This window comes from Oryctolagus cuniculus, chromosome 1 (genome assembly GCF_964237555.1).
Source record: "Oryctolagus cuniculus chromosome 1, mOryCun1.1, whole genome shotgun sequence".
NCBI classification, from domain to species: Eukaryota; Metazoa; Chordata; class Mammalia; order Lagomorpha; family Leporidae; genus Oryctolagus; species Oryctolagus cuniculus.
In genome coordinates, this window is record NC_091432.1 from 15771329 (window position 1) to 15785586 (window position 14258).

General features: G+C 36.3%; 1 protein-coding gene across 1 annotated transcript; it reads right to left on the reverse strand.

Annotated features, from left to right (window-relative positions):
• Positions 1-580: 580 nt before the first annotated feature.
• LOC100351471 (olfactory receptor 8K3-like) lies at positions 581-1540 on the reverse strand. Its single transcript, XM_002708944.3, has one exon. The coding sequence runs from the start codon at positions 1538-1540 to the stop codon at positions 581-583; it is 960 nt and encodes a 319-aa protein (XP_002708990.3).
• Positions 1541-14258: the final 12718 nt, after the last annotated feature.

Consider the following 14258-nt stretch of genomic DNA (forward strand, 5'->3'; position numbering starts at 1 on the left):
GATTTTATTTATTTATTTATTTGGGAAGTAATATTACAAAGAGAGAGAGGGAGAAACAGAGAATAAGATCTTCCATCCACTGGTTCACTCCCAAATGGCAGCAATGGCCAGAGCTGAGCCAAATCAAAACCTTTGTTAAGGGAAAATTGGATTCCAATGTTCGGAATAATTTTTATTTCAGTGCATTTACAAACATTCAAATCATCACAGGTCATGTAAATAACTGATTTTGGATACAATTCCAAATACAGCAAAGAAATGAAGGAGAGTTAACATGGAAACAGTTGAAATCACAAAAGTCCTCATCATTTCATTCTGAGTTAACATAGTTCTTAATTCCCCCTCAGCAAACTCACTTTTCTTGCCCAATTTCATTTGGTCTTTATCTGGGTGGCATGACCTAATGTTCTATAAAATTATCATTAAGAAAAAAAGGCAAATATTTTTATTATTTTGCTCATTCATCTATGAACAACAATGCAAAGACAACAGAAAACATATATTGAACCTATTTGTTCTTCTTACTGATTTTAGAGGCACACGGAGCTGAGATTTACACTCACAACCTAACTTACATAAATCATGTGGTATGCAAACCTGAAGAAAAAATACTGCGCACATTATTCCATGTCCTTTTTAGGGCACAAGTAACATCTTTGTTCCTTAAACTGTATATCAAAGGATTCAGCATGGGTATAATCAAGGTGTAAAATATGGAAGCCACTTTATCAGTGTTAAAAGAATGGGTAGATTTGGGTTGTGCATACATAAATATCAAAGTCCCATAGAATACGGTGACCACTGTCAGGTGAGATCCACAGGTGGAAAAAGCTTTGCGTCTGCCCTCAGCAGAGTTCATCCTGAGAATGGCTCTTAGGATCAGCAGGTAAGACCCAAGGACCACCAGCAGAGAAGAAATCAAATCAACAGCTGCTATGATCAGAATGATCAACTCTATTTCGTGTGTATTTGAGCAGAGCAAAGATAGCAAGGGGAGACTATCACAGTAAAAATGACTAACGACATTGTCACCACAGAAGGGTAAATTAAAGATCTTTATGGTGATTAGAAGAGACACAAATGTGCAGTAGAGATAGGGGATTGCCACCAGTATGTGACATACCGTTTCTGACATGATGACTGTGTAGAGCAGAGGGTTACAGATGGCCACATAGCGATCATAAGACATTGCCGACAAAATAAAAAGTTCAGAACCAATGAATACAAGAAAGAAGACTAGCTGCGTAGCACAAAAATAATAGGATATTATGTTTTGCTCCACAACAAAATTTACTAACATTTTGGGTCCCACAGCTGTAGAGTAACCAAGATCTGTAATAGCCAGGTGTCTGAGAAAAAAGTACATGGGTGTTTGTAGCCTGCTGTCTATCTTGGTGAGGATGATCATACCCAGGTTGCCCCCTGCTGAGATCAGATAGATGATGAGGAACAATGCAAATAATGGGGCCTTCAGCTCAGGGCGATCTGTGATTCCCATCAGAATGAATTCCTTCACCACTGTGAGGTTGTGTTTTTCCATCCAGGTTAATCAGAAACCCTATTTCAGAGAAAGACATCATCATAATTAATAAGTTTTCTGTTTTGTTTAGTGGGAGATATTTTATGTCATAATAAATAAGATATCCCAAAACTTTCCATTTTATGATATTTGAAATTGGACCCATCTGTCACAGATAAGGATCTCTCTCTCTCTATCTCTATCTCTCTCTATCTCTCTCTCTATCCATATATACATATTAACTCAACTTGGGCTACTTTTACTCACAAAATAAAATTTCCAGTACCTAAAGACATTTTCTTTGTCACTTCTGAGAGATAGCTGTTGTTTATCTATCATTGTTAGAGAACATTTAAACTTCTAGAATCCTACTTTATCCAATGTCTGCATAAAAATAGCCACCCCAAAGTAACAATAGTGTTAAGATTGAAGAACAAGTTGAACAAATAAATAAGTGGTAGATAGAAACAGTAGATAGATATTGTGTAATTACTCATATAAACAAGAATTCTAAGGGAGGAAAGAGTATAAAAGTTCAAGATACTTGATATATGGCTGATTATTATAGTATTTATAATCTTATAAGCATATTTATAAATTATACAATCTTGAAAACATATTTATAAACTAAATGTAATTATATATCACAAAAACTGCGGTATTACAAAAAAACTCAAACCATACATCCCCAAAATGCATATAGCAACTTGCTTTAAACCATGGTCCTCAGTGTTTTTTTCTTACTATTTGTTGAACTCTTTACTAGTGTAGGATTAATCTTAGGAATATAAAGTCAACCAAAAGTAGATCATTGTAAAAATTAGGAAAGGGACTAAGAAAGGAAAAAGGAGGAAGGGTAGGAGATGCTTGGAAGGTATTGCTATGTTCCTTAATTTTGGATATGGGGTACATGAAATTTGCTTACTTTAAAATTAAAAAAAAAATGGTCTTTTAAAAACTCTTACCCTTAGATGTAGTATAGTGGAAATTTCAATACACTTGACAAATATTGGATATATATATATATATGTATATATATATAAAAGCACAGAATAATAGCTCACTATGATAATTATTTTTAATTTTTATTGAGGAAAATATCAGGATATACATGTATGGAGAGATATTTTGTGGTGTATCTTAATTTATGGTATATTTAAAAGGTTACTTTGGACAAATAATTTATCTAAAACTCATTTACTGTCATCTTCAAAAGCAAATGTGTTGTTGGCAAGGATGAGGGAAGATTAAATTATTCAGGGTATTTATACCAACATGAAATAGCTTTTAAATAACAAGTGCATAGTGAGATTTGTGTTTGTTTATGAGCTTGTGACTGTGTCCTACCTGAAAAATATTTCCTTGCATACATACCTATAACATATTCTGAATTATGAGTTAACTTTTCTGTCAGGGTATAATGATGCTTAAGTAAGAAGCAGACCAAACAGGTTGTGGTACTTGAAACTCATCCCATTCTTCAAATCACTCACCCATCTACGACAAAATTCAGCAATCAATGGATTATTCATTTGGATTGCTTATTTTCTATTTCCATAACTGTTTTAATAAATTTTCACATAAATTATTTTCACATAAAACTGTTTTACTATTCCTCACAGGGCATTGTCATTACAATGGAGATACATTAATGAAACAATGAAACGCAGTTTATCATGAAAAAAAATTGAAAATGAGGCAATCTGAGCAAATTGAGAAAAGGAGAAGTCACTGGACATAAATTTATGAAAACTTATGTTTGAATAAAAACATTAAGAAAAAAGTTGTTTAAAACCACTTGAATATAATTATATTGTAAATAAAATGCTCTAAATAAGAGTTATACACAAATTATGATATAACATATAATGCAGTTAAACGTATATAATTATTTAAACATGCTTGACTATCAATAATAATCTGAAGAATAAAAACAAACCAGAATAGAAGAATTATTTTTTTAAAAATTTATAATCCCAAATGCTGCTAACAAAGAAAAAATTTGCTATTTACAAAGAATTGTATTGACAATAATCTTTGTCTCAGCTATAAATAAAAATAAGATATAAAAAAACATACTAAACACAAAGAGGATTGTAGGTAATTTGCAGTTAAATCAATTAAAATATCATTTATAAGATTGTGACTTCTTGTTATCCTGCCTTGACACCATGAACACACCTTTCTTATCTTAGAAATATGGAAATGTGTACCAGCAGATAATGATATTATGAAAAAACTCAGCAAATGCAATGCAATGCCATATAAATCTTGAATCTTGTTTTCTTTTGCAATTATGAAAGTCAAATAAAAATAATACAGTTGATAAGCATTTGTTTTATTGTCATGCAAGAAAAGATAAATGAGCTTCATCTGACAGTCCTTGGAATTCTAGAAAAAGTACAAGATTGCTTTTTCAATTTTAATGTTTTACTGAATATCAATTACCTTTAAAAAACATATACTCTTTGAGAAAATTACATGCGTTTTTGTCAGATCCCTCTGAAAATTAAAGTGCATATTAATGCTGTATTCTGACATAAATCTGTTGTCTTAAAAGTTTTCTAATATGGAAATTATGCTTTTCAAAGCTGAGTATGAGGAAAAAAACCTTTATTTCAGGAAACGGGGAATTAGTAATACCTACACATATATTTTAACATTCACTATTTGTTTTTAAAAATCATAGAAGTGCAGTAACTAAATAACCAGGTACTTAGAAGAACAATGACATGAGCAAATAAATATTAGCAGTCCTAAATCTTGACATTTAAAAATAATTCAGACTTTTTAGATGTGCTACCTTCTTCGTGTTTTGGCTTCATCTGAAGATAAAATTATTTATGTAAAATTGATAATTTATAGGCAATTCAAGATGTGTTTCAAAGATGCTCGTAAGCAGCAAGCCTCTCAAAACATGTAAAAATATTTCAAAAGTTCACCTGACGTGAAAAACTGACACATCTCATTTCTTCTCAGGCTTCAGTGATTTTTGGAAATTAAAGAACTGAATGACAGACGTTAGCAGTTTTCTATGATTGTGCTGGCAAATTAAAGTGGAGCTTCACTACGCCCCTGGAACATTGTGACTACGTAGCAGTCTATGAAACATTCTCTTTCTCCCTCTCTCTTGTGTCCACCCTGTGTCTCACATATGGCCTACTTAGAACAATTTATGGATTTTATTCACTTTTTGGAGACTTTCCCTGAGGAGATGCAGTTTGTTGATTGTCCATAAAGCATTTGAGTGCATAATAGACCGTCTAGAGACTGTGTGTTAATTGTCAAGGGCAATGCATGTTTTCTAATGTGTGCACTAGGATTCTTCAGAGAAACAGAATAGGATTGATGGGCAGATTAATAGATAAGTATTATAAGGAATCGGCAAATATTATGTTTGCTGAGAAGCCAGTGATTCCCGTTTTTCAAACTCTGGGCTGAAATTGTAGCTGCAAGGCAAATCTAGAACAACTTCATCCTTCCTCTGCCTTTTTATTAGATGCAGGGCCCCTGTGGATTGGACTGATGCCCACCATCACTGATGAGGGTCATTTGCTTTACTCATTCTACTCAAATTCTAATCTTTGCTAAAAACACACTTGATGGAACACCCAGAAATAATTTTTGCCAGTCGTCTGGTCAACATATAGCCCGTGGAGTTGGCACATCCATCGTTAGTCCACCCTTTTTTAGTCTGGTACTCACCTGCATCTCCTTAAGTCATATTTAATCTCCAATATATATATATGTTTAAAGATTTATTTTAGCCGGCGCCGTGGCTCAATAGGCTAATCCTCCACCTAGCAGCGCCGGCACACCGGGTTCTAGTCCCAGTCAGGGTGCTGGATTCTGTCCCGGTTGCCCCTCTTCCAGGCCAGCTCTCTGCCGTGGCCAGGGAGTGCAGTGGAGGATGGCCCAAGTGCTTGGGCCCTGCACCCCATGGGAGACCAGGATAAGTACCTGGCTACTGCCATCGGATCAGCGAAGTGCGCCAGCCGCGGCGGCCATTGGAGGGTGAACCAACGGCAGAAGGAAGACCTTTCTCTCTGTCTCGCTCTCTCACTGTCCACTCTGCCTGTCAAAAAAAAAAAAAAAAAGATTTATTTATTTATTCGAAAGTCAGAGTTACACAGAGAGAGGGGAGACAGAGAGAGAGAGGTCTTCCATCCGCTGGTCCACTCTCCAATTAGCCTCAATGGCCAGAGCTGAGCTGATCTGAAGCCAGGAGCTAGGAGCTTCTTCTGGGTCTCCCATGTGGGTGCAGGAGCCAAGCGAAATTTGTAGCCAAAAATCGCACCAGTTAATTCCCTACAATTGAAATTAAAATGAATTAACAAAATTGAATGTAAGGAACATGGCTGGAGCAATTACCCTTAGTGCAAAAAGGGAAAAAGTTTAATTCAGAGTTATGAAAACATATCACAAACTGAGTAATTTTCAGCAAAGATCTATGAGTCACGAAAAACAGAAAAAGGAAGGACTGAAGCCTGCTTGATGTGGAAAGCTTGTAGTGAGTGGGAACTGTCTATTACTGCATTCAGATGTTGAATTTAGCAGACAGCTTCATCCAGGAAACAGTGACTAGTATTTCAAAGGATAGAAAGCAATCACATTTAAAGTACTTAAGGAAAAAAAATAAAAAGTCTGGATCATCAATAAAGAAACTGATTCTATTAAAATAGAAATTTTACAGTGGAGAATGATAGTAATGAGTTAAGATAAGGAATTTTCATGATTCAGTAGATATGATTCATTTGGAAGAACTTCTTACGGTAAAGATGATTTATGGAAAGTGTAGTGCTTATTTACCTAGTGTATCTGACTAAGCATTAATCTAAATATGGTATTGCACCCATTTTACACACAAAGAAGTGAAGAATGGCACAAATCTACCAGAATAAAAATCAGACTGCTGATATGAAAATAGTTGGCTTTCAAATCCATGTACTTCTGACTTGGGACTCTCCACCTAATCATTAAGTTGTCAATATAACATCCACATTTATTCTATGGTTGGAAACATAATTGATTCACAGATTTTTTTCATTATATGGCACTATTAATATCTTTATTTGTAAATCATAACCTTACATGATCAAAAATATGAATCCTCAAATAATTTACAAATTCTGACTATTAATTTTTTATTAGTTGCATAGTTTGCAGATATTTTGTCCCAGTCTATCAGTTGCCTCTTCACTTTTCTGAGTTTTCCTTTGCAGTACAGAAACTTCTCAGCTTGATGTAATCCCATTTGTCTATTTTGGTGCTGATGCCTATGGTTCTGGCTTGTTTTCTGAGAAGGCTTTGCTTATGCCAATGTCTTATAGGGTTTTCTAAATGTTCTCCAGTAATTTGATGGTATCAGATCAATAATCTACATCTTTGATTCATTTTGAGTGGATTTTCTTGTAAGGTGTAAGCTAGGGTCTTGTTTCACATTTCTGTGTGTAGAGATACAGTTTTCCCAGCATCATCTGTTGAAGAGACTGTTCTTACCCAGGGATTTTTAGCTCCTTTTGTCAAAGATAACTTGGTTGTAGATGTGTGGGTTGATTTCTGCAGTTTCTATTCTGTACCTTTTGTCTGCACATCTTATTATTTTTTTTTTTTGCAAATAATAGGCCGTTTTTATTATAAGTGCCATGCAGTATGTCTTGAGATCTGGAGTTGTGATGCCATAGTATGTCTTAAGATCTAATGTTGCGATGCCCCCAGATTTGTTTCTGTTATTTAGGATTGTTTTAGCTATTTGGGTTCTCTTGTGTTTCCATATTAATTTTGACATTGTTTTTTCTAGATCTGAGATGAATGTTGTTGGTTTTTTATTGGGATCACATTGAATATGTTAATTGTTTTTAATAGTATTGACATTCTGATTATATTGATTCTTCCAATCCATGAACATGGAACATTTTTCCATTTTTTGTGCCTTCTACTCTTTCTTCCTTTATTGCTTCAATTTTCATCATAGGAATCTTAGATACTCTTGTTTAAATTTATTCCAATGTATTTGATTTTTGTGAATGGGTTTGATCTTAGTAGCTCTTTCTCAGCCATGGCATTTCTGTGTATACAAAGGCTGTTGATTTTTTGTGTTAAATTTATATCCTGCCACTTTCTCAAACTCCAATAGTCTCTTAGTGAAGTCTTTTGTGTCTATCATATTAGAATCACTTCATCTACACTAGGGATAGTTTGACTTCCTCCTTCTGAATTCATATCCTTTTGATTTCTTTTTCTTGCCTGTATTGAGTGGAAATGATGAAAATGGGCATCCTTGTTGGTTCAGGATCTTATGGGGGAATGTTTCCAACTTTTCCCCATTCAGAAAGTGCTGGCTGTGGGTTTGTCATAGATTGCCTTGATTTGTTTTGAAGAATGTTCCTTCTATACACAAATTGTGTAAGGTTTTCATTATGAAAAGATGCTGTGTTTTATCAAATGCTTTTCCTGAATCTATTGAGATAATCATAAGGTTTTTGTTCTTCAGTTTATTAATTTGATGTATCACATTTATTGCTTTGCAAATGTTGCACCATCCCTGAATACTAGGAATAGATCCCACTTTCTCCAGGTGAATGATCTTTCTGATGATTTGTCGGATTTGATTGGCTAGTATCTTATTGAGGATTTTTGCATTTATGTTCATCAGAGATATTGGTCTATAGTTCTCTTTTTCTGTTGTATCTTTTTCTGGTTTAGGAATTAAGGTGATATCAGTTTCATAATAGGAGTTGGGAGGATTCCCTCCCTTTCAATTGTTTTGAGTAGCTTGAGTAGAATTGGAGTTAGTACTTCTTTAAATGTCTGGCAGAATTCAGCATCAAAGCCATCTGGTCTTGGTACTTCCTTGGGAGAGTTTTATTACGGATTCAGTCTGGGCCTTTTTTATTGGTATATTTAGGTTTTCTATGTCTTCATGGCTCAATTTTGTAAGATTTATGTGTCTAGCAATCTATCCATTTCTTCTTCCAGCTTTCCCGATTTGTTGGCATACAGTTTTTGTAGTAATTTCTGGTGATTCCTTTAATTTCTGTGGTAGCTGTTACATTTTCTTTTACATCTTATTTTATTGATTAGGTCTTCTCCTTTCTATTTATTTTGTTTAGTTGGACCAATGATGTATCAATTTTATTTAAAAAAAAAAAACAGGTCTTCATTTTGCTGATCTTTTGTATTGCTTTTTTGTTTCAATTTTGTTTATTTTTTCTCTAATTTTAATTATTTCTTTCCTCCTACTAATTTTGGGTTGGTTTGTTGTTGCTTTTAAAGGTCCTTGAAATACATTGATAGCTCATGTATTTGGTGTCTTTCCAATATAACACCAACTGCTACAAACTTCCCTCTTAACACGGCTTTTATTGCATCTCATGAGTTTTGATATGTTGCATTGTCATCTTCTTTCACTTCCAAAAATGTTTTGATTTCAGTTTTGATATCTTCTATGATATACTGCTCATTAAAAAGCATGATGTTCAGTCTTCATGCGTTTTCATAACTTCTAGATATTCTTAAGTTGTTGAATTCCAGATTCATTTGATTGTGGTCAGTGAAAATGCATGGTATCTTTTCATTTTTTTTTTTTTAATTTGGTGAGACTTGCTTTATGGCCAGAATTTGTTCTACCCTAGAAAAAGATCCATGCACTAATGACAAGAATGTGCATCGTGCAACTGTGGGACGTAAAGTTCTGTAGGTATCAGTTAGGTCCATTTGGTCCATACTATTAGCTCCGTTGTTTCTTTATAGATTTTCTATCTTATTTATCTTCCCATTGATGAAAGTGGGGTGTTGTATTGGAGTCTATGTCTCCCTTTAGAATCATTGACATTTTTTTAAATAGCCAGGCACCCTGTAACTGGGTTCATATACATTTATTGTAGACACATCTTCCTGATGAACCGATCCCTTAATCATTATGTAGTGACTTTCTCTGTCTCATTTAACAGTTTTTGTGTTGAAATCTATTATGTCTGCATTAGGATGGTTAGACCAGCTTTTTTTTCCATTAGCATGGACTATCTTTTTCCAAACTTCCACTTTCAGTCTGCATGTATCTTCGTTGTTGAGATAGGTTTCTTGTAGGCAGCAAATAGATGATTCTTGATTTTTAATGCATTCAGCCAGTTGTTTCTCTTTACTGGAGAATTAAATCCATTTACTTTTAAGATTATTATTGATAGGTAATGACTTAATCCAGCCATTTTTCTATAAATATTCCTAAGGTTTATTTTGGGTTTCCTTTGTACTTTTACTTGGAGATTTTCTGCTTTCACATTCTTTCATAATGATGACTATCTTTCTGTGTTTCTGTGTATAGCACATCCTTAAGCATCTTTTGTAAGACTGAATAAGTGGTGAGAAATTCTTTTAATTTCTGTTTTTAGAGAAGGTTTTTTTCACCTTCATTCATAAATGAAAGCTTTGCAGGGTAAAGTATTCTTTGTTGACAGTTTTTTTCTCTTAATTAGACTATGTCTCTCTGTTCTCTCCTAGTCTGTAGGGTTTCTGATGAGAAGTCATCTATGAGTCTAATTGGAGATCCTTTGTAAGGTAATGCTATGTTTTCCATCCCACCACTTTTCAATATAGTTTTTCTTTTCTATTATCTTTCTTTTAAAATTGTAATGAAGGGCCTGCACTGTGGCACAGCAGGTTAAAACCCTGGCCTGAAACCCCGGCATCCCATATGTGTACTGGTTCTAGTCCGGCTGCTCCTCTTCCAATTCAGCCTCTCTGCTATGGCCTGGGATAGCAGTAGAAGATGGCCCAAGTGCTTGGGCCCCTGTACCTACATGGGAGACCCGGAAGAAGCTCCTGGCTCCTGACTCTGCATCAGCACAGCTCAGGCCGTTGTGGCCATCTGGGGAGTGAACCAGCAGATGGAACCTCTTTGTCTGTTTCTACCTCTCTCTGTAACTCTTTCAAATAAATAAAATAAATCTTTTCAAAAAAATAAATATATTTTTAAATTGTAATGAAAATTCATTCTATGATCCTCAGTGAATCTGCATCATTTTCCAATGAGGCCAGGCCCTCTGCTATTGATATGCTAGCTTTCCATTTATTTACAAAAAATACACCACAAGGTATTACTTATCTTCTCCATTATTTTCCTTGGTAAACATAACTATCCATCAAAATAATGCTTTGAAATTATAGCAGCTCTTCCAGTTCTGTTAAAATAAAATGTGTTACTTACTGGTTTTATATCTTATTTAAAATGCAATAATAATTAGAACTTATTTTAAATCATGAAAATACCATTCACCTTCAAATTTTCCCTTTCAAAGACACAGATTGTGTTATTTGCTAATTTCTATATATATATTTCCTCATTCTGGGATATCTCTTCCAATTCCAGGGGTCAAACCTTCATTAAGATTGTCATTAACAAAGAATATCCTTCCTACTCAGCGTGGTGTAATTACCTGATTAACTGGCAGGTACAACCTTCATGATTTTTATTCCTTTTTTTTTGACAGGCAGCATGGACAATGAAAGAGAGAGAGAGACAGAGAGAAAGGTCTTCCTTTTCTGTTGGTTCACCCCCTCCCCCCAAGTCGCTATGGCTGGCGGCTGGCACACCACATTGATCCGAAGCCAGGAGCCAGGTGCTTCTCCTGGTCTCCCATACAGGTGCAGGGCCCAAGGACTTGAGCCATCCTCCACTGCACTTCCGGACCACAGCAGAGAGCTGGACTGGAAGAGGAGCAACCGGGACAGAATCTGGCACCCTGACCGGGACTAGAACCTGGGGTATCCGAGTCACAGGCATAGGATTACCTATTGAACCGTGGCGCCATCCTTAATACATGTAATCTGAGCTACTTGTTAGAAATTTTTATATGCTTTTTACTCATTTTAATGTATTCCACAATCATGTCCATATTGCTTTGTCAGTCAGGGTATCTATCCTACAAGACATGTTATGAAGATTGATTTTCATCTCTACCCCTCTGCATCCTCACGCATACTGATTCTTATAAGATGAAACTTCATGTGTGAGAGTGATGGCTCTTTCTTACCTGCAAAATGACATAGTGGAGTAGTTGGCAGCAGGCAGTCAGAAACTGTAAATGAACATAGTGTCAAATTGAGCTAAAAAGATTCAATTCAGAGTATTAATTATTAATTAATTAAATTATAAACATTTGCTTTAAAATATCTAATTCATTTATGAACAACTATACATATTAATGGAGTACCACATCATGTCTTTTTTTTTAAGATTTATTTATTTATTTGAAAGTCAGAGTTACAGAGAGAGAAGAGGCAGAGAGAGGTAGAGAGAGAGACAGGTCTTCCATCCAATGCTTCACTCCCCAACTGACCACAAGGACCGGAGCTGCTCCGATCTGAAGCCAGGAGCCAGGAGCCAGAGCCAGGAGCTTCTTCCGGGTCTCCCAAATGAGTGCAGGGGCCCAAGCACTTGGGCCATCTTGTACTGCTTTCCCAGGCCATAGCTGAGAGCTGGATAGGAAGTGGAGCAGCCTGATCTCGAACCGGCACCGATATGGGATGCCAGTGCTTCAGGCCAGGGCGTTAACTCGCTGAGCCATAGCGCCGGCCCCACCGCATCATGTCTTGATGCTTTTACACACTGTGTAAAGTTCAAATCAGGGTAAACACATATATTTCATCAAACATTAATCATCTCTCTAAGGTGAAAACATTCAAAATCATCTCATAATTTTTATTCATTTGATTTCTCTACTCAGTCTACTGTGCAATGCAACACCAGAATTTCTTTCTCCCAACCAACTATAACTTACACCAATTAAGTGACCTGTCCCCATGCTTTCATTGTCATGACTCTCCACAGCCTCTGGCAACCACAATCTGCTTTCAATTTCTGAGTTCAACTTTTATAGACTCTACATGTAAGTGGGGTATTTTTTTTTCCTGTGTCTGGCTTATTTCACTTAACATAATGACTTCTAGTTCCATCTACGTAGTTGCCAATGTAAGAACATCATTCTTAATCATGCCCCAGGCATGTTCAGGTCTATTTTAGAAAGAGTTTGCATGCACTAGGCATATTATTTTATGTCAGTTTTACTAAAGACAACACAGAAATGAATATTTTCTCTGAGTTTTATTTTTCTATCAAATCTGGAATTTAGATGTATTTGTTTAACTGAAAGGCAGACTTAAAAAAGAGATGAAGAACCAGAGAGAGAGAGAGAATCTTCCATTCACTGGTTTACTCTCCACATGGCTATAATGGCTGGCATTGGGATTGGGCCAAGTGGAAGTCAGGAGCCAGGAGTTTCACTTTTGTATCCTATGTGAGTGGCATGAATCCAAGCACTTGGGTCATCTTCTGCTGTTTCCCTAGCTCCATTTGCAGGGATTTGGCTAGGGAAGTGGAGCAGATGGAGCCAGCAGTGCTCATATGGGATGCTGTCATCACAGGCAACATTTTAACCACAGTTCCAGCCCCTGTTCAGTCTCTTAAAATATCTTGTTACTGCTTATGTGAAATTTCTCAGATGGAATATTTTTTAAATGGAAGACATTTGTGAGATCTTATAGGTTGGCAGATTTATTTTACTATAACATAGGTGGTTAATCTAAACATGGTCCACTGTTGTTTTGATTACATGTAGTATTTCAGGAGAATATTAGTCTTTATGTTATCAAATGTAGTGAGTAATTTTTCTGAGAAAGATTGTGATATGCAATTACACTCAAGAAAGGTCATCATATAACTTTGAGAAGCTGTCTGTCTATTTTTTTCAAATGTTATCCTGTCAGTTATGCAATTTTCATTTCAATAATATTTTAAAAATAAAATTGACACAATCTCAATGAATTAAAATCTATTGTTTTAGTAGTGATATAATTTACTTAAGTAAATGAGACATAATGATGCCAATTCTAATTTGGAAGCATAAATAGCTGATCATATTTGATGCTCTATATTCCTGAAAATAGTTAACAGTCATGAGAACAGATTCTAGTTTAACCATTATATTATTTTATTATATGAAACTCCCAGTATCTTCCAAAATGAGAATGAAGTGGCCCATTTAGGACATGATTGTGGAGTTTTTAAAGGCCTTTAAAGAAGTGGACAGTGAGAGAGAGAGACAAAGGTCTTCCTTTGCCGTTGGTTCACCCTCCAATGGCCACCGTGGCCAGCGCGCTGCGGCCGGCGCACCGCGCTGATCCGATGGCAGGAGCCAGGTACTTATCCTGGTCTCCCATGGGGTGCAGGGCCCAAGCACTTGGGCCATCCTCCACTGTACTCCTGGGCCACAGCAGAGCAGCAGAGAGCTGGCCTGGAAGAGGGGCAACTGGGACAGAATCCGGCGCCCCGACCAGGACTAGAACCCAGTGTGCCGGCGCCGCAAGGCGGAGGATTAGCCTAGTGAGCCGCGGCGCCGGCCTGAAGTGATGTCTTAACCAACACTATACACACCTGGCCCTTTTAAATATTGATTGATTGATTGATTGATTGATTTGGAAGTCAGAGTTACACACAGAAAGAAGGAGAGGCAGAGAGAGAGAAAGAGAGAGAGAGAGAGAATCTTCCATTTTAGTTCACTCCCCAATTTAATGCAACGGCCGGAGCTGTGCTGATCTGAAGACAGGAACCAGGAGGCAAGAGGCAGGAGCCAGGAGCTTCTTCTGGGTCTCCCAAATGAGTGCAGGAGACCAAGGACTTTGGCCATCCTCCACTGTCTTCCCTGGCCATAGCAGAGAGCTGGATCTGAAGTGGAGCAGCCAG

Bases quoted from the DNA above. Each gene is read 5' to 3' on its own strand.
- LOC100351471 (XM_002708944.3), bottom strand. From the start codon at position 1,540: ATGGAAAAACACAACCTCACAGTGGTGAAGGAATTCATTCTGATGGGA.